This window comes from Chiloscyllium punctatum, chromosome 7, assembly GCF_047496795.1.
Source record: "Chiloscyllium punctatum isolate Juve2018m chromosome 7, sChiPun1.3, whole genome shotgun sequence".
NCBI lineage: Eukaryota > Metazoa > Chordata > Chondrichthyes > Orectolobiformes > Hemiscylliidae > Chiloscyllium > Chiloscyllium punctatum.
In genome coordinates this window covers 29,589,978-29,610,744 of record NC_092745.1, presented here as the reverse complement: position 1 = coordinate 29,610,744, position 20,767 = coordinate 29,589,978, and the positions used below count along the sequence as shown (strand labels likewise).

General features: G+C 46.9%; 1 protein-coding gene across 2 annotated transcripts; it reads left to right on the top strand.

Moving 5' to 3' along the window:
* The first annotated feature begins 1,772 nt into the window (after positions 1-1,772).
* LOC140479556 (uncharacterized protein KIAA0040 homolog) lies at positions 1,773-18,707 on the top strand. Of its 2 annotated transcripts, none has more exons than XM_072573375.1 (2): positions 1,773-2,456; positions 16,269-18,707. In XM_072573375.1, the coding sequence occupies exon 2, from the start codon at positions 16,528-16,530 to the stop codon at positions 16,816-16,818; it is 291 nt and encodes a 96-aa protein (XP_072429476.1). In that variant the 5' UTR covers positions 1,773-2,456; positions 16,269-16,527; the 3' UTR covers positions 16,819-18,707. The 2 variants fall into 2 exon arrangements, with proteins under 2 accessions (XP_072429476.1, XP_072429477.1); XM_072573376.1 differs by lacking the exon at positions 1,773-2,456 and adding an exon at positions 9,668-9,798.
* Positions 18,708-20,767: the final 2,060 nt, after the last annotated feature.

Here is a 20,767-nt window from a genome sequence, read left to right as displayed (position 1 = left end):
TCTGCTGTCTGTGCCTCTCTCCCCCCCCATTTCTGCTGTGCGTGCCTCTCTTTCCCCCTATCTCTGCTGTGTGTGTCTCTCTCTCTCCCCCCATCTCTGCTGTGTGTGTCTCTCCCCCCATCTCTGCTGTGTGCCTCTCTCTTTCCCCCTATCTCTGCTGTGTGCGCCTCTCTCCCTATCTCTGCTGTGTGTGTCTCTCTCTCCCCATCTCTGCTGTGTGTGTCTCTCCCCCATCTCTGCTGTGTGCGCCTCTCTCCCTCATCTCTGCTGTGTGTGCCTCTCTCCCCCATCTCTGCTGTGTGTCTCTCTCTCCCCCATCTCTGCTGTGTGTCTCTCTCCCCCATCTCTGCTGTGTGTGTCTCTCTCCCCCATCTCTGCTGTGTGTGTCTCTCCCCCATCTCTGCTGTGTGTGCCTCTCCCCCATCTCTGCTGTGTGTGCCTCTCTCCCCCATCTCTGCTGTGTGTGTCTCTCTCCCCCATCTCTGCTGTGTGTGCCTCTCTCCCCCATCTCTGCTGTGTGTGTCTCTCTCCCCCATCTCTGCTGTGTGTGTCTCTCTCCCCCATCTCTGCTGTGTGTGTCTCTCTCCCCCATCTCTGCTGTGTGTGTCTCTCTCCCCCATCTCTGCTGTGTGTGTCTCTCTCCCCCATCTCTGCTGTGTGTCTCTCTCCCCCATCTCTGCTGTGTGTCTCTCTCCCTATCTCTGCTGTGTGTGCCTCTCTCCCCCATCTCTGCTGTGTGTGTCTCTCTGCCCCATCTCTGCTGTGTGTGTCTCTCTCCCCCATCTCTGCTGTGTGTGCCTCTCTCCCCCATCTCTGCTGTGTGTGTCTCTCTGCCCCATCTCTGCTGTGTGTGTCTCTCTCCCCCATCTCTGCTGTGTGTGTCTCTCTCCCCCATCTCTGCTGTGTGTGTCTCTCTCCCCCATCTCTGCTGTGTGTGTCTCTCTCCCCCATCTCTGCTGTGTGTGTCTCTCTCCCCCATCTCTGCTGTGTGTGTCTCTCCCCCATCTCTGCTGTGTGTGTCTCTCTCCCCCATCTCTGCTGTGTGTGTGTCTCTCTCCCCCCCCCCCCCACATCTCTGCTGTTTGTGCCTCTCTCCCCCCATCTCTGCAGTGTGTACCTCTCTCCCCCATCCCTGCTGTGTGTGCCTCTCTCCCCCCACCTTTGCTGTGTGTGTCTCTCTCCCCCATCTCTGGTGTGTCTGTCTCTCTTTCCCCCCAGCTCTGCTGTGTGTGCCTCTCTTCCCCCCCCCCCCCAATCTCTGCTGTGTGTGTCTCTCCCCCCATCTCTGCTGTGTGTGCCTCTCTTTCCCCCCCCCATCTCTGCTGTGTGTGTCTCTCCCCCTATCCCTGCTGTGTGCCTCTCTCTTTCCCCCATCTCTGCTGTGTGTGCCTCTCTCCCCCTATACCTGCTGTGTGTGCCTCTCTCCCCCTATACCTGCTGTGTGTGCCTCTCTCCCCCTATACCTGCTGTGTGTGCCTCTCTCCCCCTATACCTGCTGTGTGTGCCTCTCTCCCCTTATCCCTGCTGTGTGTGCCTCTCTCTCTTCCCCCTATCCTTTCTGTGTGTGCCTCTCCCTCCCACGTCTCTGCTCCTAGCTCTGCGCTGTGTCCCTGGTATTGCAGCCTCTCCCCTCTTGTCCAATCCCTCTGTTCCCTTCCTGCTTGTTTTTTTTAACTTCCCCCCTGAGGTGTGTGTTCAGCGTGTACCTCGCCCCTCCCTTTGTGGACACCTCCTTCCACCCACCCATCAGGCTGTGTGAAAGGGAGATTGTTCCAATCACTCGGCTGCTGGTATGAGACAAGTACGCGCCTGCACTCACTCAACCAGATCTTTTACAGTTCTACCCAGGTCCTATCCAGCCAGGAGGTAAATTCCAACACACTGCAGTCATCTCAGCACCACCGACATTCTGGCTTGTCTTCAAAATACTCAGTGCCTCTTGGGAGTGTGTTGTGAGTTTAAGCTGAGCCCCTTGGTATCTAAAGTTAGCACAGACTGGCTAAAAATAGTCCTCCATGTCAGAAATTACAAGCAGAGTGAGAGTCACTTTCTTATTGGGTCCAGGGAGTTGAACAAAGCTTTTTTTCTCTCTCTCTCTCTCGCAACAAGCCTGGCTTTAACGAGCAATTGCTTAAATAAACAGGAAGTTTTAGTCACTATGTGATCTTTGACGTCAGTTGTGAAGGCATCAAACTTACTGACCACAGTGGGAGCACTGACACTCAGCGAGGGAGCAAGTCGGAAAGAGAGAGAGAGACCCGCTCCTCCAGCCAGTGCTCAAATGATAACTACCTGAGAGCACGGGGGAGTGAGCAAGCGGCAAGGCAAGTGCTTTCGGACCTGTCTGCGGACCTGCCCCCCACACGCTGGGCTGAGTCTCTCTTTCCCGGGTCAGTCAGCGGAGAGTCTTGTGCTGGGGGTTCCGACAACGTGTTCCAGATTGCGGCCTTCCACAGGTAGGTCCAGGCCTGTCCTGGTAAGGGGGTGGGGACACAACACTACACTCCCCTGAGCTTCGAGTGTAGCTCATCACCGAACTTTCCCCAACTGGCTGTGTTCAAGTCTGGGGGGTGGGGGAGAGGGGGGAATGATTCCCTCCCGTCTGCTGCTGCTCCTCCTCCAGCTGGTGTCAATGTGAGAGAGAAGGCAGGTCACTGAGGGGGGAAGATGGGGTTGAGGGTTAACGGGGGGAGACTCTCGTTAGAGGTTGTTAGAGTTCAGTTCTTTATGGGGGAAAGCTGAAGGGCTTTGGGGAATGGAAATCACGGTTCACCAATTTAGAAGATGTCTCTGAAGAAGCATCATGGATTAGGGAGATGGGGGGGGGGGGAATACTTTGCCATGGATTTAGATTTCCAGATAGCAATTTGATGGGATTGTACTGTAGGCCTCACAATTGGGTTAGAGTAGTTACAGTGTGGAAACAGGCCCTTCGGCCCAACGAGTCCACACTGACCCTCCCAAGAGCAACCCACCCATACATTTACCCCTTCACCTGACCTGCACATCTTTGTGACTGTGGGAGGAAACCGGAGCACCCGGAGCAAACCCACGCAGACACGGGGAGAATGTGCAAAGTCCACACAGACAGTCGTCTGAGGCAGGAATTGAACCCGGGTCTCTGGCGCTGTGAGGCAGCAGTGCTAACCACTGTGCCACCGTGCTGCCTCAATCGTGAGAAGGAAACTGAGAAGCAAATATGTAGAGAGATCTCAAATATATGTTAAGAATGTTGTCATGGTAGGGTATGGTATTTTAACTTTCCAAACATTGGCTGGGACTGCCATAGTGTTAAGGTTTGGATTATGAAGAACTTGTTAAACATTCTCAAGAAGGTTTTCTTTATCAATATGTAAATGATCTTGCTGGAGAGTATGGGGAACTTGACTGTGCAGTTCTTGTTGCCCAGTCTTTAGGAAGAATATTATTAAACAGGAGGGGTTCACAAAAGATTTACCGTGATGTTTCCGGGAATGGGTGGTTTGAGGTACAGTAGGCTGAAAAAGCCGGGACTTTTTTTTTTCCATTGAAGTGTAGAAGGTTGAGGGATGACCTTTATTGAGGTTTATAAAATCATAAGGTGAATGACGAAAGTCTTTCTCCCCCTTACGCTGGAAGAGCGCAAAATGAAGAGATGAATTTTTAAGGTGAAATGAGAAGGGTTTTAGAAAGGACAGTGTTGGGGGCGGGGTTGGAACATTTTTACACAGAGAGCAGTTTGTGTGTGGAATGAACTGCCAGAGAAAGTGTTGGATGCAGGTACAGTTACAGTGCTTAAACAACATATGGATAAGTTCATGAATAGGAGGTATATGGGCCAAAAACATGCAGGTGGGACTAGCTTAATTTGTGAACATGGTCCACATAGATTGGTTAGACCAAGGGGTCTGTTTCTGTGCTGTATGACTCTAAGTGGGGCTTGTTTAGTTTGTGAAACTTAGTTGGCATGGACGAGCTGGGCCGAAAGATCTGTTTCTACGTTGTGTGACTCTGTGACTAGGTTTCATATAGAAGCTTATTGTGCAAAGTAGGATCTCATGATATAGGGGATGGATAGGGAGTTGGCTGGCTGGCTGGCAGGAACAGAGTATGCAGAAATAGGTCTTTTTCTGGTTAGCGCAACGTGGCAAGTTGATCATTATTTCCCATTGACATCTCCTCTGGGCCCTGAGCTTTTAATAATTTATATAGGTGACTTAGACAAGGGGAATGATGGCATGGGACTGAAATTTGCAGTCAGTATAAAGATAGGTGTGAAAGGATGCTGTGGGGAAAAAAAAGAATGAAAATGGTGCAGACAGGTACAGACAGGTCGAGTGAGGAGGCAAATGTCTGCCAGATAGAATTTAATGTGAAAAAAATGTGATATTCACCAGCAGAAATTTCAAAAGCAGAATTTTAAGCGGAAAACAACTGCAGCATTCTGAGATGCAGCTTCTGAGTGTACAAGTCATACATTAGTATGCAGGGACAGCACAATTCAAGAGGGTTAGTGGGATGTTAGCCATTGTTACGAGGAATTGAACATGAAAGTAAGGATGTTCTGTTCAGTTACACAGAGCATTGGTGAGACCATATCTCAAATACTATTCTGGTTCTCCTTAGTTGAGGAATGATGTCAATACATTGGAAGCAGTTTAGAGGAGTTTTACTGGATTGATATCTGGAATGAGTGGCTTGGATAAGAAATAAGAACAGGAGTAGGCTATTCGGCCCATTGACCCCGAGCTGTTGTTGTGGCTGATGCAATATTCCTTACATTCACATTCCTGCCCTTTCTCCATAACCTGTGATTTTCTCTACTAATCAAGAACCGACGTATCTCAGCCTTAAATATGCATTTACATCACATTTTGTTTTAACTGGCACCTTCTGAGCCAGCATTCTCGATGAACTGGAAAAAATTATATCCCTGAAATACCAGACGTTTGCCATATTCTCGTGATCTCCATGATGTCTGAGTAGTCAGTTGAGTGCGAGTGAGAAGGCTTTTTGCAGGTGCTTTATTTGAAGACAGGTTACACCCAAAATGTTGACTTCCCACCTCCTGATACTCCGTGTTCTTCCAGCCTCCTGCCTGTCTGGATTCCAGCATCTGCAGTTTTGTTTTGTCTCTGACAATGTTTTATTTGAAACACAGTTGCGTTATTTTAGTAATTTATACTGCAAATAAAGTGTAACAGTTGATGTGTACACCGCCAGTATTATATCTCTATGACTTGATATGTGTTTTTACATTGATTGTGTGGACCTCTGGACCAATCAGAATATTTGATCAACTGGCACACTCCTTAGCCCACACTCCTTAGCACTCCTTAGGTGCTAGATAATCAAAAGGTTGCTGTATATATAAATTTCCTTATGAAAAGATGTTGTACACACTGGACTTGTTTTCATTGGAGTTTAGGATAGTAATTTGACTGAAGTCTGTAAGATCTTGCATGGTCTCGACCAGATGGATGGGGAGCAGATGCTTCCTCTTAAACAGGGAGCTGCTGTTTGAAGATTAGGATTGAGATGAGATTTTCTTTTCCTTTTCTCAGGGGATTGTGCAGCTTGCAAGTCTCTGCCTCAAGACAGCAGTGGAAGTGGCATCATTGAGTGGTGTGGTGTGGCTGACTGTAATGGGGCCATGAGGTGGGCTGAGGGTGATTTTGGGGGGAGTAGGTGAGGGTGATGAGAGTGATAGATTCTTCTCAGGTCAGGGAATTATGGGTTATCCGAGGCAGACGGCATTGTGGGGATGGAAACACAACAAATCAGCCATGATCCAATTGGGTTGGGGTGCAAGCTCAAGGAGTGAATGGTCTACTTCTATATGTTCGTGTGGGTGGATGCTGGATAGGTGAGGCTAAGAGTGATGGGGGTGGCTGAAGGTGATGGGGGGTGTGGTGATATGAGGGATAAGGTGAGGCTGAGGGATATGAGAGAGAGGTCTCCAGGATGTGAGGTGCAGGTGGGATTGCGAGATGTGAGAGGTAGCTGGGGTAGGAAGGATTGAGGGAAATGGAAGGTTGGTGCATTGGCGGGGTATGTGGAGGAGGTGGAGTTGAGTAAATGGGGGATATGAGGCATTGGTTTAGTTGACAGTTAGGGGCAAGTGAGGCTGAGGGTGATTGTGGGGGGCAGGTGAGGCTAAGAGTGATGGGGTAGTTGAGGGTGATGGGGGTACATGAGGCTGAGGATAATTGGGGGAGGGGATGAGACTGAGGATTATGTAGGCTGAGGCTGGGAGTGAATGGGGTAGGTGAGGCAGCGAGCGATTTTTGTGGGGTGGAGGAGGCAGTGAGTGATTTTGATGGGGGAGTGAGGCCGTGAGTGATTTTTGGTGGGGGGGGGAAGGGTGGTTGGTAGGTGAGGACGCAAGTGATGAGGGGGTAGGTAAGACTGAGGATTGTGGGGACTGAGGCCGAGGATGATTGGGGGAAGATGAGCTGAGGGTGTTTTGGGAGGCGGGGGAGTTGGGTGAGGCCAGGGTGATTGGGGGCTCAGTGAGATTGAGGATTATAGAGGCTGAGCGGGATTGGGGAGGTAGGTGAGGCCAAGACTGATTGGGATATAGGTGAGCCTGAGGATCATGGCGGCCGAAGCTTGGAGTGATTTGGGGATGGAGGTGATGCTGAGGGTGATGGGATGGAGGGGAAGCTGAGGGTGACTGGCAGGGGTCAGTGAAGTTGAGGGTGATTGGTGGGAGTGGGTCAGGCTCAAGGTGATTGGGGGCTGAGAGTGACGGGGGAGGATGGTTAATGCTGAGAGTGATTCTGGGCTCAGTGAGATTGGGGATTATGGGGGCTGAGGTTGAGGGGGATTGTGGGAGGTAGGGGAGGTCGAGGGTGATTGGTGGAGGTAGGGGAGCTCGAGGGTGATGCGGGTAGATGCAGCCGAGTGTGATTGGGGGCGATTGTAGGTGAGGCCGAGGGAGGTGGAGGGATGAGGTAGCTGAGGCTGAGGGAGATTGGGGGGGGGGGCAGGGAGGTGAGTGAGTGGTGTGGTGCGGCTGACTGTAATGGGGCCATGAGGTGGGCTGAGGGTGATTTGGGGGGGGGGGGGGGTAGGTGGGGGTAATGAGTTTAGGTGTGGCTGAGGATAATGGAGGTTAGGTGAGGGTGGTCGTGGCTAGGTGAGGCTGAGGATAATTGTGGGTGAAGAGATAAGGCTGATTTGGTTAGTTGAGGTGTAGCTGAGGGTGATTTTGGGGGTGAGGCTGAGGGATATGAAAGAGGTTTGAAGGATACGAAGTGCTGGGAGGATTGTGCAATATGGGAGGCAGCTGGGGTAGGAAGGATTGAGGGATATGCAGGGTTGGTCAGTTTGTGGGGTATGTGGAGGAGGTGGATTTGAATAAATTGGGGTTTGGAGGCTTGAGGGATATGAGGCATCAGTGTAGCTGATGATCAAGGGATAGGTGAGGCTGAGGATGATTGAGGAGGTTAGGTAAGGCTGAAGGTGATGGAGATAGGGGTGAGACTGAGGGTGACAGGGTAGGTGAGGATAATGAGGGGCTATGTGAGGCAGAGGGTGACGGTGGTCTAAGCGAGGTGATGGGGTATATCTGAGGCTAAAGGTTATGGGGATTTAGGCGAGCCTGTATGTTATGGGGAGTCCAGGCCAGGCTGAAGGGTATGAGAGAGAGGTAGGTTTCAGCAATATGAAGTACAAGTGGGGTTCTGGGATATGTAAGGTAGGTAGGGATGAGGGCTGCAGGGGTTTGATGGACATGACGAGTCGATGTGGTTGAGGGACATGGCGGGGTAAGGCTGAATGAGAGACATGCTGAGTGGATTTGCGGAAGAGGATTGGGGGGAGGGTGGTTGAATATGAACTGTAACTATGATGAGGGATGCAAGGTTTATTTGGAAGCACTAGCTTTTGGAGTGCTGCTCCTTCATCAGGAGTGGCGCTCCGAAAGCTAGTGTTTTCAAATAAACCTGTTGGACTATAACCTGATCATAGAGTCATAGATGAAACTGTGTTGCTGGAAAAGCGCAGCAGGTCAGGCAGCATCCAAGGAACAGGAGAATCGATGTTTCGGGCATGAGCCCTTCTTCAGGAATGAGGAAAGTGTGTCCAGCTGGCCAAGATAAAAGGTAGGGAGGAGGGACTTGGGGGAGGGGTGTTGGGAATGCGATAGGTGGAAGGAGGTTAAGGTGAGGGTGATAGGCCAGAGTGGGGGTGGGGGGCGGAGAGGTCACGAAGAAGATTGCAGGTTAGGAAGGCGGTGCTGAGTTCGAGGGATTTGACCGAAACAAGGTGGGGGGAGAGGAAATGAGGAAACTGGAGACACATTTTCCTCATTCCTGAAGAAGGGCTTATGCCCGAAACGTCGATTCTCCTGTTCCTTGGATGCTGCCTGACCTGCTGCGCTTTTCCAGCAACAATATTTTTATCTCTGATCTCCAGCATCTGTAGTCCTCACTTTCTCCTCCATAGAGTCATAGCATGGAAACAGACCCTTCGGTCCAACCTATCCATGCCGACCAGATATCCCAACCCAATCTAGTCCCACCTGCCAGCACCCAGCCCATATCCCTCCAAACCCTTCCTATTCATATACCCATCCAAATGCCTCTTAAATGTTGCAATTGTACCAGCCTCCACCACTTCCTCTGGCAGCTCATTCCATACACGTACCACCCTCTGTGTGAAAAAGTTGCCCCTTAGGGTCTCTTTTATAGCTTTCCCCTCTCACCCTAAACCTGTTCTGGACTCCCCAACCCTAGGGAAAAGACTTTGTTCATTTATCCTATCCATGCCCCTCATAATTTTGTATACCTCTAAAAGGTCACCCCTGTGATTTTATTTTTTAAAACTTTGTCCACCCCAGTCCACCACCTCCACGAGGGAGCAGGTGGGAATGAGGGGTTTAAGATAATGGCAACAAAAGGAAATAATTCAGTCCCTCGAGTATGGTCTGCCAATTGGTGAGAACATGGTTGACCTGTATCCTCATTGCCAGGTTTCCAAACCTCTTAATGCTGTTGAATATGAGCAAGTTCAGCTTTCAAATTATTGCTTGGACTTTGTTGTGAGCAAGAGTTTCCGACTCCCCATTACCGTTTGTGATAGGGTGTTTCTTAGTTTCACTCCTGAATGGGCAGATTCCTGTGGTCCCCTCTTCAGTATAGATGTCTTCTCTTCCTTTCAAAATCCTAACAGCCTTGATCAAATCACTGGAAACCTTTTGTACTGCAGAGAATGAAGCCTTGTTTATTGAATCTCTTTTGATCATCCAAGTGATATCTGTTGTGCCTAAACTACATCCTATTTAATATATTGCTAAGGTGTGGCTGACAAAACTGATCTGTGTTCCAGATGTGCTTGAACTAGGAGAATGTACAGCCAGAGAAAATTTTCCCTTTTTTATTCTAGCCCCAAAATCATACAGGCAAAATTTCCAATGCCTTTCTAATTGTTTTGGTGATCAATGTATAGAGTCACACAGCATTGAAACAGATCCTTTGGTTCAACTCGTCCACGCTATCACATAGCTAGTCCCTTCCCGCCCCCCCCCCCCCCCCCCCCCAAAAGCTGTACGTTGACTCAAGGAGACTCCATCCTTGACTTTTTTTCAGAGGGGTAACAAACCAGGCCGGGCTCCGATCAGTCTGGTTTGGTACAGAGATGAAAAGGATTTTGAGCAGCCTTTTTGTTCATTTGTAAACAGAGGAGACTTCAGGCCAAAGTGGTCATGTTTTAGAAGTGACCTGTAGAATGAAAAGGGAGTGGTCAGCTGTCTAGTTGGGAGTTCAACAGTGAGCTGTGTGGAAACTGTTTGTTCTGCCCTTCTGACTTCAACCTGTAAGTATCTGGCCCTTTTTGTAGTGTGCTTTAAAGGGGGTTTGCTTATTGGGATTGTTGCGTGTATTCGGAACACCATACTTAAGTCTACTTTGGACAGACTGTGTTCTGTAGGGGTTCTTTATTCAGTCATAGACACAGCGCAGAAGCAGACCCTTGGGTCCAACTCTGGTCCATACCGACCAGATATCCCAACCCAATCTAGTCCCACCTGCCAGCACCCAGCCCATATCCATCCAAACCCTTCCTATTCATATACCCATCCAGATGTATTTTAAATGTTGTCATTGTACCACTTTCTACCACTTCCTCTGGCAGCTCATTCCACGTACGCATCACCCTCTCTGTGAAAAGGTTGCCACTCAGGTCTGTTTTTATATCTTTTCCCCTCTCACCCTAAACCTATGTCCTCTAGTTCTGGACTCCCCCACCCCAGGGAAAAGGCCTTGTCTATTTATCCTATCCATGCCCCTCATGATTTTATAAACCTCTACAAGGTCACCAATCAGCCTCTGAAGCTCCAGGGAAAACAGCCCCAGCCTGTTCAGCCTCTCCCTATAGCTCAAATCCTCCAACCCTGGCAACATCCTTGGAAATCTTTTCTGAATCGTAGGAGACCAGAATTGCATGCAATATTCCAACAGTGGCCTAACTAATGTCCTGTACAGCTGCAACATGACCTCCCAACTCCTGTATTGAATACTCTGACCAATAAAGGAAAGCGTACCAAACACCTTCTTCACTATCCTATCTATCTGTGACTCCACTTTTTGTTCTTCGTGTTTCATTGTGTAATTTTGTGAATAAACTTTTTGTCTGTTTTAAAACCTGATGGTCAACCTCGCTAACTTAATCTGGGTAATTTTCACTGTACACTTACTGAAACAAATTGCAAAGTATGGTCTGGGCTGCCTGCTTAAGGATGTTTTGAGTGGTCTGGCCTAGTCCATAATAGTGCTGAACAAATATTCTAAACTAATCTAGTCCCACCTGCCAGCACCCGGCCCATATCCCTCTAAACCCTTCCTATTCATATTCCCATCCAGATGCCTTTTAAATGTTGTAGTGTATCAACCTCCTCCTCTTCCGCTGGCAGTTCATTCCATACACGCACCATTTAAGGTATCTGTGTCTGGCAAACACCAACTCTCTCTCTGGGCAGTCACAGTTTGCAGGAACCGTTCACTCCTGTGTCCTCAGTTGGTGGTGTTGCACTCACCATGTTGAGCCGCTTGGTGCAATCATTTTGTCTATCACTGACTTTGGAGTTGAGGAATTTGACTGTTTTTACATGTGCCTCTCTAATGTGTTATTAAAGTTGTTAGAATGTTAAATATAGTGAAACATTTAAAATAGATTTTGATGCACTGACCTTCATCATGCCCTTCCTGAATAAGTGCAATCCCATTACCCCTGTACTCTGTCACCTAACCAACCTCCTAACTCTGTCAATAATTATCCATTCATTCAATAGTTTTAGCTAATAGTCTTTGTTTTATGTCAGACATCCTTGAATGCCTTCTGGCAGTCCGAGTAGTTTACCTCAGAAATTCTTCTGTCTCCTAATCACTTTATAGCACAGAAAGAGTTCACTCACGCCCATGATGGTCCCCTGTGGAGCAATCAGTCAGTCCCATTTCCCCATACTCCCCCCGTTACTCTGCAAGATTATCTCCTGCCAGAATCTGTCCACTTGCCTTTTTGAAATTATTCATCGAAACCAACTCTTGTGGGCAGTGAGTTCCAGTTCATTACACTGCTTGATCCATGGAGTGCAACCTCAGCTTCTCCAACTAAACTCTGTCACTAAAACCCCTTATCACTGGACCCATTCTGGTAAATCTCTCCCAAACACTTGAGGACGCTCACGTCATTAAAAGATCTCTTCACCTTTATAAATCCATGTGAAGTCTGTCAGATTAGTTGAAGTGTCTTTAAGTGCCCTCTCACTACATTTTTAACTAGACACTCCACAGGAGATGTTCATTCAATAAATTTGTAATTTCTCTCACATCTTCCTTAATGAATGGAATTCCATCAGCAGTTTTCCAATCTAAGATGGTTCAAGTATCTGCAGGTTCCTCACGTCCTTCAAAACCCTGGGTTGGAATTGATCAAAGCCTTGGAGTTTCTCAGTCTTGAGGTCTTATTTATCTCATACTACTTTACTGATTTGCATTTAATTTTAGTTAATTCTGATCTTCAGTTCATGGCTAATTTCCCAGTGTTGTCAGTTTCATTATCCCTTTTCTCCATTGTGAAACAAAGTATTCCACCAATCTGTGTTAATCATGATATTGCTAAAAATGATTTTGAAGTTTCCCTTTTGCAGCTCTGTCTTTCTTTGTTATTCATACTCCTCTGGATTTACATGATTCTTTGCGTTTCTGTGTACACTTTCCTTTCATTTTAAGTTGCCCCAGAGCTTGGCTATGGGAGGAGGACAGTGATGGAGTGGTAATGTCACTGAACTAACCGTGCAGATCTTCAGGCCAGTGTTTCTGGGGCAAGGGAAAATACTGTAGGTGTTAGAAATCTGAAGTCCACACAGATAATACTGGAGAAACTCGTCAGATCTGGCAGTGTCTGTGGAGAGAGAAACAAGAGTTATTGATTCAAATCTGATAAGACTCTTCTTCGTGAGTCCAGTTAAGCACTCTGCCAATCACGTTGGAAGTCCTCCAGCAGTCTCTGTATTGATCCGACCATTTTAAGTAAAAGTTTTTCAATGAAAGTCTAGAATAGAAATCCATCCTAATGGATACCAACTGTCAATTGTCATCTTTTTAAGAATCATTCTGGTTCACTAATGCCCTTCAGGGAAGGAAATCTGCCATCCTTATCCTGTCTTTCCCACATGTAACTCCAGACCCCACAATAATAAAGTTGGATTTTTACTGCCCTCTGGCAATTAGAGATGTGGGTTAAATTTTGACACTGTCCTCCTGTGAACAAATTAGAAACAAATATTAGAATTATGAACTTAAGACATTTTCCCTGCTCCCTGGGACCTTTGAAACTGTCTGTCTCTGAGATCTCACAGTTTCCAATTAGCTTACCTGGATAATTACTGGGGAAATGGTAGGCTGAGTAACAATATAACTAGAACTCCCAGTCATTCACATTGAGCCTCAGCCCCCAACTCTATCCCATAACCCAACTCTTTTCTGATCTGACTTGTCTAGACCCAACCTTCCTTCTGACCTGACTCACCCATTTACCTGTTTCACCCAGCTACCATCTTACACACTCACCGTTTCTCAGAATCACAGAATTATTCCAACTCTGGAGGAGGACATTCAGTCCATTGTACTTATACCAGCTGTTCAAACTGGCATATAGCAATGACGCGCATCTCCTCTGCCTTTCTCCATATCCCTGCACACCATTACCATCCAAATAACTATCCGACACCCCTCTTGAATGTCTCAGTTGAATCTGCCTCCACCATATTTCCAGGCTGTGCACTCCATCAGCAAAAAAAAACTCCACAAAGAACTGGAAATCAGAAATAAAGACCGGATAGCTGGAGAAACTCAGCAAGTCTGGCAGCATCTGTGGAGATAAAGCAGAGTTAGCAGGACTCATTGTATACTCTATAGTCTTGCTAAATGCTAAAACCTTTTTCTCACATTACCCTGGCTGCTTCTGTGCATATTTTTAAATTTATGCCCCTCATCCTTTCTGAGTGGGAACAGCTACTCCCTATTTACTTGAACTAGTCCACTCCTGATTTTGAAAATGCCTGTCAAATCTCCCTTCAGCCACCACCTTCTCTCCAGGAAGAACAGTCTCAACTTCTTCAATCTCTCCTTATCACTGAAGTTTCTCATTCCTGGAACCATTCATGTAAATTGCGTAGAGTCACACAGCATGGAAACAGACCCTTTGGTCCAACCAGTCTCCATGCCGAACATAATCCCAAACTGCACGAGGAACAAAAACAGAAATTGTTGGGACATGCTCAGTAGGTCTGGCAGCATCTGTGGAGAGAAAGCAGATAACCCAAACATAACCCAAAACGTTAACTGTGATTTCTTTCTGCAGATGCTGCCAGACCTGCTGAGTTTTTCCAGCAATTTTGTTTTTTTTTTTCTGAATTGCCGGATCTGCACTTCTTTCAGTTTTCGTTCCAAGCTAACCAGTCCCACCTACCTGCTCCTAGTTCATATCTCTCCAAGCATTTCCTATTCATGTACTTATCTAAGGGGCAGCATGGTGGCTCAGTGGTTAGCACTGCTGCCTCTCAGCACCAGGGACCCAGGTTCAATTCCCACCTCGGCGATTGTCTGTGTGGCGTTGCCCATTCTCCCCGTTTCTGCGTGAGTTTCCTCCGGGTGCTCTGGTTTCCTCCCACAGTCCAAACCTGTGCAGGTCAGGTGAATTGGCCGTGCTAAATTGCCCATAGTGATAGGTGCATTAGTCAGGGGTAGGGGAGTCGGTCTGGGTGGGTTACTCCTTGGAGAGTCGATGTGGATGTGTTGGGCCAAATGGCCTGTTTCCATACTGTAGGGAATCTAATCTAAGTATCTTTCTTTTAAACGATGTAACTGTGTCTACACCACCACTTCCTCAGGAAGTTCATTCCACACACGAACCACCGTCTGTGTAAAAATATTTACCCCTCATGTCTTTTTTAAATCTCTCTCCTCTCACCTTAAAAATATGCTCCTAGTCTTGAAATCCCATACAAGGGCAAATGGCACGTGTCTTTTTCCCTATTAAAAACCTCTACAAGGTCACCTCTCAGCCTCCTATGCTCCAGTGAAAATGTCCCAGCCTTTCTTTATAATTCAAACTTTCCATACCCAGCAGCATCTTGGTAAACCTCTTCTGAACCCTCTCTAGATTAATGTCCTTCCTGTAACAGGGTGACCAGAACTGAACAAAATACTCCAGAGGAGGCTTCACCGATTCCCAGCACAACCTCAACATAACTTCCCAATTCCTTCTGCAATCTCACCAGTCCATTTGCATCTTTCTGATTAATGTGGCACACCTACAACTAGACAGAAAACTCCAGCTGAGGTCGAATAAGTGTTTTGTACATGTTCAACATTCACTTATTGCTCTTGTACACTATGCCCCTACTAATAAAGCCAAGGACACTGTCTATTTTATTAACTGTGTTCTCCATGTGTCCCAAGCTGGTATACCCAGGTCTCTCTGCTCCTCCACCCCTGTGGAATAGTACCTCATTTTATATCCTCTTTCAACATTCTTCTGAACAAAGAATCTCTCACATCTCTGCAATGAACCTTGACCAACTTGTCAATGTCCTTTCCACGCTGTCCTCCTTACCGTTTACAATTCCGAAGTTAGTGTCACCTGCAGACTTTGAAATTGTCCCCTGCACAGCAAGTTCTAGTACATTTGATATTTATCAGGAAAAGCAAGGGTCCCAGTGCTGACCCCTGGGGAACTCCACTACGAACCAACCCCTAGCCTAAAAAATCTCCACTGACTGTTACTCTGTTTCCTATCACTCAGCCAATGTGTATCCACATTGCTGCAGTCCCTTTTTTATACCATGGCCTATAACTTTCCTTCAGTTTATGTGGCATTGTATCAGTGCCTTCTGGAAACCTATGTGTATCATGTCAGAGGCATCACCTTCACCAACCCTTTGCATTACCTCTTTGAAACACTCCAAGTTATTTAGACATGGTTTTCCCCATTCAGAAACCCATGCTGACTCTTTCGAATCAACTCTACTTTTACTATGTGGCTACTAATTCTAACCCAGATAGTTCTCGTCAGCTTTTCAACGCAGCTTTGGGGCATTTAACCTCTTTATCATGCTAAATTGCCCGTAGTGTTAGGTAAGGGGTAGATGTAGATCTCGACGTAGATGTAGGGGTATGGGTGGGTTACGCTTCGGCGGGGCGGTGTGGACTTGTTGGGCCGAAGGGCCTGTTTCCACACTGTAGGTAATCTTTTAAAAAAAAAAATTATCTATCGAATACAGCAGCTCATACTTTTTTTTTTAAACTGAATTATCTGTGCTGACCCTCCCCATTGTGCCCTCTGAGAATACCTCCATGTGTCGGTTATCAGGCGAGTCTGGTGTCAGAAGATCACCCAGAGATTTTCAGGAAGCGAAACATGTTTTTTTTTTGATCAGGGTTGGAAATTGGACTTCCTGTACAGAGTTGGAGATGTGAACCATTGTCCCTCACTGTTCAGCTTTGTGGTTATTTTATCTGTAGGGTTTGACTTGGTCCTGTGTTGGGTGAAAATTATGACAGATGGGTTTGAGGAAGCTTGGGCAAACTTGAGTCTTTCAGAGTGCAGAACGTAGGGAGGGGATCGATGAGACTAGGGGGATGTTGGGAGAGGAATGTATGAGAAGAGGGGTGATGTGGGATGGGAAGGAGTGGGGAGGGTGTTTCTGGTGTTCTTTGGGTTGGGGTCAGATGTGACCATTTCCCTTTTGTCTCTCATTGTTTTTTTCTCTTTCCTTCTCTCAGTGTCCATGTGGTAAAGAAGGTGAGGTAAAGCATAAACTCCTGAAGACCTCTCTCCAGCCTAACGGTTCAATCGGCCAGCCCACTCCATCTGCCTATACTCTGTGTGTCAGGAGCCTCCATGCTTATATCCAGCTTGTAAATATTGAGCATTCTCTCTGCTTGTATAGTGTGAGAGTGTGGACATTCACTCTGTGCGCTGTGTGTGTGTATGTAAGTATTCTCTCCACCTCTGCGACTGACAGAGCAAGCCAGCGTAGCAATGCTGGAGGATGTGCGCATGTTCTTTGAGTCGGTGTGGGAGCTGATCTGTGCAAAGCACAATGAGGGGCTGTATAACTCGATCTGCCTGGTGGTTCTGCTGCTTCTGCCCATCCTGCTCTTGATTCTCATTGTGTGTCTCTGCTGCTATGGCTGTTGTTGTGGGCGGGACACTTGCTGCAAGTGCTGTCGGCGGCAAAAAGGCCCGACCAAGAAGAAAAACCCTGATGACCTCTGGATCCAAAGGCAGCCACAGCCCATCATGATGGACAATCTCTCAGTGCCAGTGTAACACTCTATGCTGTCGCTCAGCTCCTCCCAGCTCCTCCCCTCAAATCAAAGTAGGAGTTCAGAGCAACGTAGAGTAGGCACCGCTGCATCATCTGGAGACCTGGCAGCTGACAGCACGGACACTTTTCCGAATATTGACCTCTGCTGTGCTGATTGCTGAAGGATGAAGTTGCTTATTGAGTTTGCCGTCTTCCAGCCTGAGCTGCTGGTTATTGTCTGACTGTTGGCGCAAGTGGGTCACTTCGCAATAGCATCCAAGCTCCCACCCATCACCACAACTGCACTGGATCCCAAAACGGTCCCATTCTGCTGTCCCTGTCTCAGCCCAGCCCTTCTCTTCGTGTCTACCTACTGTGGTTAGTCCTCTGCTATCAATTTAAAGATAGATGGTTTTGTGTCAGTGTACACTGTCTGCTTGCAATTACACCGGAATGTCAGTCATACTCTGACTGCAGTTTGTACAATTACATATGATGTTTGCTGTCATGTTATATATACTGTGACCAGTACATATATGGAAATGTGACTGTGTGTCTGTAATGTACAGTACAGTGATCAAGCATACAACCTAGTCAGTATATACAATTCATCCATACTGGCCACCTTTACAGTGTGGCTGGATTGTGTATAATACAATTGCTGTAAAGTATGAGATATGTCACAGTGCCAGTGCTGAAGGCAGGGGAGGCACAATTTCCAAGGTGTTTTTAAATGCACCGCTTCTTTCTGAGAAATGTGCCTGAGCTCCAAATTGTCAACTTACAAAAACAATCCATGTTCTTCCAGAACCAGGCAGCTTCTCAAATCGACCATTCACTGGGCTTGTGACTGTTCACTTGAATATTGCACTGATGCACAGTAAAGTTACTGACAAGCTAGAAAGCTCTCCGATTTTGTGCTTTTCAGCTTTAGACCTGTCACACTGTTTGATATTTTAAAAGTTCTTGATTTGGATGCCTAGATCCAGTGAAGTTCAAATAGTTCTATTTGAATTATTTTGGAATGGCTGTGTGAATAATCTATCAGTCACATCCAATAGTAACCAAATAATGTGTGTTGCATCTGTCACTGTACAGTGTCAAGCCGACACATCAGGCATCTGCTTCTGCTTCTACTTCTACATCCTATCGCCTTATTATGCTGTTACACACAGTCTGTAATGTGCAATCTGAGTTGGTGCACGTTGGACTGTAATGTGCACTCCTAGCTGGTATACACTGGTCTGTAACATGCACTCCAAGTTTATACATGCCGGTTAGAAACATGCACTCTGACCTGGTATATGCAGGTCTGTAATGGGCACTCTGAGCTGGTATATACCCATCTGTAGTGGGCACTGACCTGGTACACACTGGCCTGTAATGGGCACTCTGAGCTGGTACATGCCAGTCTGTAATGGGCATTCCAAGCTGGTACACACTGGTTCTGTAATGGCCTCTCTGAGCTGGTACATGCCAGTCTGTAATGGGCATTCCAAGCTGGTACATGCTGTTCTGCAATGGGCACTTTGAGCTGGTACGTGTCGGTCTGTAACAGGCACGCTGAGCTGGTACATGTCGGTCTTTAACGTGCACCCGGTAGTGGTGCACCGTTCAGGTGAGATCTAGCTGATGTAGATTCATTCCCTGATTCATGTGCCCCAACGTGTGTCTGCAGTTGGCACTCTGCATGTATTGATATTGAGGCAATGTATTTTGTGTTTAGATGTTATATATAAAGATATCTTCTATTTTCTTCAGATTGATACTGAATATTATGACAAAGTAAATATTTTGAAGGATAGGATTAACTGTTACATTAATGAAGTTGTAACTCACCTTTGTAAAAAGCCCATTTCTACAAAAATATTATTGAATAAATTGCATATGGATCAATTGAATACAGGAGAAATCTCTGTCTTCTAAATCTTATTCTTCTATACAGTCACAATTAAATATAACACCACTCATGGGACATAGACCCTGCTCGTACTGTTTCCAGGTACTCTGAGACCAGGCATACCCTGAAAGCTAGGCTTCCAGACCCTTGGACTCCCAGTGCACTGCCAAAGGGAATTTCTTAAGATGGTAAAACTTCTAGTGACCAATTGTCTGGCACCTGAAACCCTCTTGGTATCTTTTTCAGAGTTAAAAGTCAGAGATTTATAAAATGTTCCGGTCACTAACCTGGGAACACTACAGGGAGTGACATGGTCTGCAACTCCTGGTGAATATAAAACTGTCCACATTTCCTCCCAATTCACCATGAACCGTCCCAGACAGACATACCCAACCACACCACTCTCCCCTGCCCTGGACTCCAACATCCCAACCTCAGACACCTGAACTCCACCAGCCATAGAGCTGAGCTACAATGACATTCCCATCCCTTCACCCATTTACTGCCAGCTGTACCCCCCCACCCCAACAACTATATCCTGGGTTCTTTATACCCAGCGCCTGAGGGGTCTCTGAATCCAAAGGTTGGAGTTTCTGATATCCAGAATTTGACGTTCTCTCCATCAAGGATCTGGGATTCTCTCTTTCCAGAACTCGGGGTTCCCTTTATCCAGGGTTATCTACACCCAGTGTCTGGAATTCCACATACCTAAAGTCTGGGTTTCTCTCCAGTCAGCGTCTAGGATTCTCCCTCTGTCCGGGGTCTGTTGTTGTCTCTATCTGTGGTTTGGAATTTTCATGAGAAAATAGTAGGCCATTCACCCTTTTTTTTTAGCCTGCTTCACCATTCAATACGATCATGACTGAACATTCAACTCTGTACCCTCTTCCTCCACAGCCTTTGATCTCTTCAGCTTAAGAACTATAACTCTTTAAAATCATAGGACCCCTAACAGTGCAGAAAGATGCCATTGAGCCCACACCAGCAACCCTGCATTTACCTTGGCAAATTTGGACTGTCTTTGGACTGTGGGAGGAAACCCAAATGCAGACACCATGTGCAAACCCCACGTATACAGTTACCCAAAACTGAAATCGAACCCAGGCCCTAGGTGATATGAGGCAGCAAGTGCTAACCACTGAGCCACCATGCCATCTGTTCCTGGATCTGGTAACTACGTGGGGGGAATAGGGTATCATGGGATGTGGGCTTTGCTGACTAGACCAATGTGTATTTCTTCTACTGAATGGCAGTGGGGTACTGCAGGGATCTGTGCTTGGATTCCAGCCATTCATAATATATGAATGAGGGAAGTACATAAAATATAGAAAAGTACAGCACAGAACCGGCCCTTGGCCCACGATGTTGTGTCGAGATTTAATCCTAATGTAAAATGTGATTTAACTTACGCACCCCCCAACTCACTGCTCTCCATGTGCATGTCCAGCAGTCACTTAAATGTCCCTAATGACTCTGCTTCCCCCACAACTGCTGGCAACACATTCCATGCATTCACAACTCGCTGCGTAAAGAACCTATCTCTGACATCTCCTTTATACCTTCCTCCGAATATCTTCAAACTATGACCAGTCAATCCTGCCCTGGGGACAGGATTGACATTATTCCTCTCATTATTTTGTACACCTTGATCAGGCCTCTTCCTCCTTCGCTCCAGAGAGAAAAGTCTGAGCTTAGTCAACCTTTCTTCATAAGGCAAGCCCTCCAGTCCAAGCAGCATCCTGGTAAACCTTCTTTGCACCCTTCAAAGCCTTGGTATCTTTCCTATAGTAGGGCAGCCAGAACTGGACACAATATTCCAAGTGTGGTCTCACCAGGGACTTGTAGAGCTGCAGCAAAACCTCGTGGCTCTTAAACTCGATCCCCCTGTTAATGAAAGCCAAAACACCATATGCTTTCTTAACAACCCTATCCACTTGGGTGGCAACTTTGAGAGATCTATGTACTTGCACACCCAGATCCCTCTGTTCCTCCACACTGCCAAGAATCCTGTCTTTAATCCTGTATTCAGCATTTGAGGTCGACCTTCCAAAATGCATCACTTCGCATTTATT

Bases quoted from the DNA above. Each gene is read 5' to 3' on its own strand.
- LOC140479556 (XM_072573375.1), top strand. From the start codon at position 16,528: ATGCTGGAGGATGTGCGCATGTTCTTTGAGTCGGTGTGGGAGCTGATC.